At 66.1% G+C, this 2,848-nt stretch overlaps 1 protein-coding gene across 2 annotated transcripts; it reads left to right on the top strand.

The window, feature by feature from the left end:
• Positions 1 to 821: 821 nt before the first annotated feature.
• Positions 822 to 2,848, top strand: LOC136112795 (acyl-coenzyme A thioesterase THEM4-like). Of its 2 annotated transcripts, none has more exons than XM_065857676.2 (5): positions 822 to 862; positions 1,602 to 2,219; positions 2,290 to 2,400; positions 2,481 to 2,605; positions 2,695 to 2,848. In XM_065857676.2, the coding sequence occupies exons 2-5, from the start codon at positions 1,825 to 1,827 to the stop codon at positions 2,754 to 2,756; spliced, it is 693 nt and encodes a 230-aa protein (XP_065713748.1). In that variant the 5' UTR covers positions 822 to 862; positions 1,602 to 1,824; the 3' UTR covers positions 2,757 to 2,848. The 2 variants fall into 2 exon arrangements, with proteins under 2 accessions (XP_065713748.1, XP_065713747.1); XM_065857675.2 differs by lacking the exon at positions 822 to 862 and adding an exon at positions 1,302 to 1,391.

Raw genomic sequence — 2,848 nt, 5'->3', positions numbered from 1 at the left:
CGCTGGAGCTGCCTTGTTTCTGGGGGTCACTGTCCCCACTGTCCCTGTCACCCCAAGGTCCCCGTCCCCTCCGTGTCCCTGTCGCCCGCCACGTCCCCATCACCCCCATGTCCCTGTCACCCCTGTGTCCCCATCATCCCCCTGTCCCCATACTCCCTAGGTCCCCATCACCTCCGTCCCCCCGTGTCCCTGTCACCCCAAAGGTCCCTGTCACCCCAAGGTCCCTGTCACCCCCATGTCCCCATCACCCCAAGGTCCCCGTGCCCTCCGTGTCTCTGTCCCCCCTCACGTGCCCATCACCCCAAGGTCCCCGTCCCCCGCCACGTCCCCATCACCCCCACGTCCCCATCACCCCAAGGTCCCCGTCCCCTCCATGTTCCTGTCACCCCAAGGTCCCCGTGCCCCTGTCACCCCAAGGTCTCCATCTCCCCTGTGTCCCTGTCCTCCCCATGTCCCTGTCACCCCAAGGTCCTTGTCACCCCCATATCCTCATCACCCCTGTGTCCCCATCACCCCCATGGCCCCGTCACCCCAAGGTCCCTGTCACCCTAAGGTTCCCCATAGGAAGCTAAAGGGGCTGTTCCGGGTTCCATAGGGGATGTGTGGGAGATTATAGGGGCTGGATGGGGGTCCAGAGGGGCTGCACAGGGATATATGGGGTTGTATAGTAACCTAAAGGTGATGTGTGGGGGTCCATAGGGGCTGTATCGGGATTTATAGGGGCTGCGCAGGGCTGTATGGGGAGTCTCTGGGGCCCATACAGGGGTGTACGTTGGCATATAGGTGCTGTGGCTGCGTACGGCCTGCAGGGGGCTGTATAGGCTCGTATAGGCGTCTGCGGGGCCTGCAGAGTGCTGTATGGGTATGTACAGGGTGGCTGTAGTGCCATAGAGAGCTGCATAGGGGCCGTGTAGGGGGTATATAGGGGTGTATAGAGGCTGTGTGGCAGTGTATAGGGGCTCTGTGTGGGGTATACGGGGGTGCATAGGGGCAGTATGGGGTACATAGGGGTGTATAGGGGCTGTGTGGGGTTCTATAGGGGTGTACAGGGGCTGTGTGGGGGTTCTGCAGGAGCTGGACGGGGCTGTATAGGCACCTATGGGGGTCCGTAGGGGTCTATACAGTCCGCAAGGATCCACAGGGATCCATAGGGGCTGTGTGGGGCCCTATGGGGTCTATAGGGTCCCAGGGGGCGGGACGGAGCTGCTCGGGGAGCCCCGGAGGCCCCGCCCCTGGTGGCGAATGGGAGAGGCCACCCCTCAGGCCCCGTGACCCGGTGGGCGTGGCCTCGCTCAGGCCACGCCCCGGTGGCGCGGTGGGCGTGGCCGCCCTCCCGCTCAGTCTCTCGGTCACCGTGTCCCGGACCCTGCGCGGCGCCGTGGGAACGGGGGGTACCCGCGGGGGGGCCAGGGGTCACTGGGAGGGGGGCAGCAGGGGTGGGGTGACCTCTGACCTCCACAGGAGGGTGGGGCCACCGGGAGGGGCGTCACTGCCCCACCCTTGGCTGGGAGTGACGTCACAGTGATTCCCCCACCCCCACCCCCCCCGATGGCGTGACGTCACCGGTGGGCCCAACGTGTGACATCATCACTGCCCTGCAGTGACCTGGTGTGACATCACCGACTGAGCGTGACATCATCACTGACATCACCAACATCACCTGTGACCTCACCGACCGGGCGTGACATCATCACTGACCTCACCAACATCACTTGTGACCTCACCGACCGGGCGTGACATCATCACTGACCTCACCAACATCACCTGTGACCTCACCGACCGGGCGTGACATCATCACTGACCTCACCAACCAACATCACCACCATGTGGGGTGGCAGCCGGGCCCTGAGCCGGGCACTGGTCATGGGGGGGTGGCCGCATCCCCCCGCCCGGTGCTGTCCCCGTGTCCCCCCCGTGGCGCCGGAGCCCCCCCAGGACCTGTCCCAGCCCAATGGCAGCTGGAGCGCGGCCATGCGGCAGCACCACCAGCGCCTGCTCGCCATGGCGGCCACCGGCACCTGGGCACGGCTGCCGTCCTACCGGCACCGCCACCGCCCCGCAGAGGGGACACCAGGGGACACGCTTGGGGACACACGGCTCTTCCCCCACGCCATCGACGACCCTGGCGCCGGCTTTGAGATTGCCATGTTCCTCAACGCCTCCGAGCGCCGCATCCTCTGCCTGTGCCAAACTGGCCCCTACCTGGAGGGACCCCCCGGGTGAGTGTCACTGTCACTGTCACCTCTGTGTCCCCTCTGCGCTGGCGCTGACGGTGTCCCCCCCACCCAGGATGACCCATGGCGGTGCCATCGCCACCATGATCGACAGCACCATGGGGGTCTGCGTGCTGAGGGTGGTTGGAGCGGTGATGACGGCCAACCTTAACATTGACTACCTGGCGTGAGTGTCCCCAGGGATGGAGGGGTGTCCCCAGGGCTGGGGGGGACACAGCCGCCACTTGAGTGGCCGTGTCCCCACAGCCCTGTCCCGCTGGGGTCTGTGCTGCTGCTGGACGGCCGCATCGAGCGGATGGAGGGACGCAAGGTGTTCCTGTCCTGCCACGTCCGCGCCGCCGATGGTGACACACTGCATGCCCGGGCCACCGGTGAGGACGGGGACACCCCTGGGGACACCCCACCAGAGGGACAGGTCGTGTGGGGGGGTCACACCCAGCCCGTCCTCCACCTTCTCCAGGTCTCTTCATCCGGCTGGACCCCACCAAGCAGCAGGCACAGGAGAAGGGAGGTGGCCGGTGATTGTCCCCAGGTGTCCCCTCCGTGTGTCCCCCGTGCCTCAGTTTCCCCAGGCGGGGCTGGGGGGGACGGGATCATCAGAGCCGCTGCCACCA

This window comes from Patagioenas fasciata, chromosome 30 (genome assembly GCF_037038585.1).
Source record: "Patagioenas fasciata isolate bPatFas1 chromosome 30, bPatFas1.hap1, whole genome shotgun sequence".
Classification (NCBI taxonomy): Eukaryota; Metazoa; Chordata; class Aves; order Columbiformes; family Columbidae; genus Patagioenas; species Patagioenas fasciata.
This window is presented reverse-complemented; position numbering and strand designations above follow the sequence as displayed.

Bases quoted from the DNA above. Each gene is read 5' to 3' on its own strand.
- LOC136112795 (XM_065857676.2), top strand. From the start codon at position 1,825: ATGTGGGGTGGCAGCCGGGCCCTGAGCCGGGCACTGGTCATGGGGGGG. The intron at 2,220-2,289 runs GTGAGTGTCACT...CCCCCCACCCAG, and splicing joins TACCTGGAGGGACCCCCCGG to GATGACCCATGGCGGTGCCA. The intron at 2,606-2,694 runs GTGAGGACGGGG...CACCTTCTCCAG, and splicing joins ACTGCATGCCCGGGCCACCG to GTCTCTTCATCCGGCTGGAC.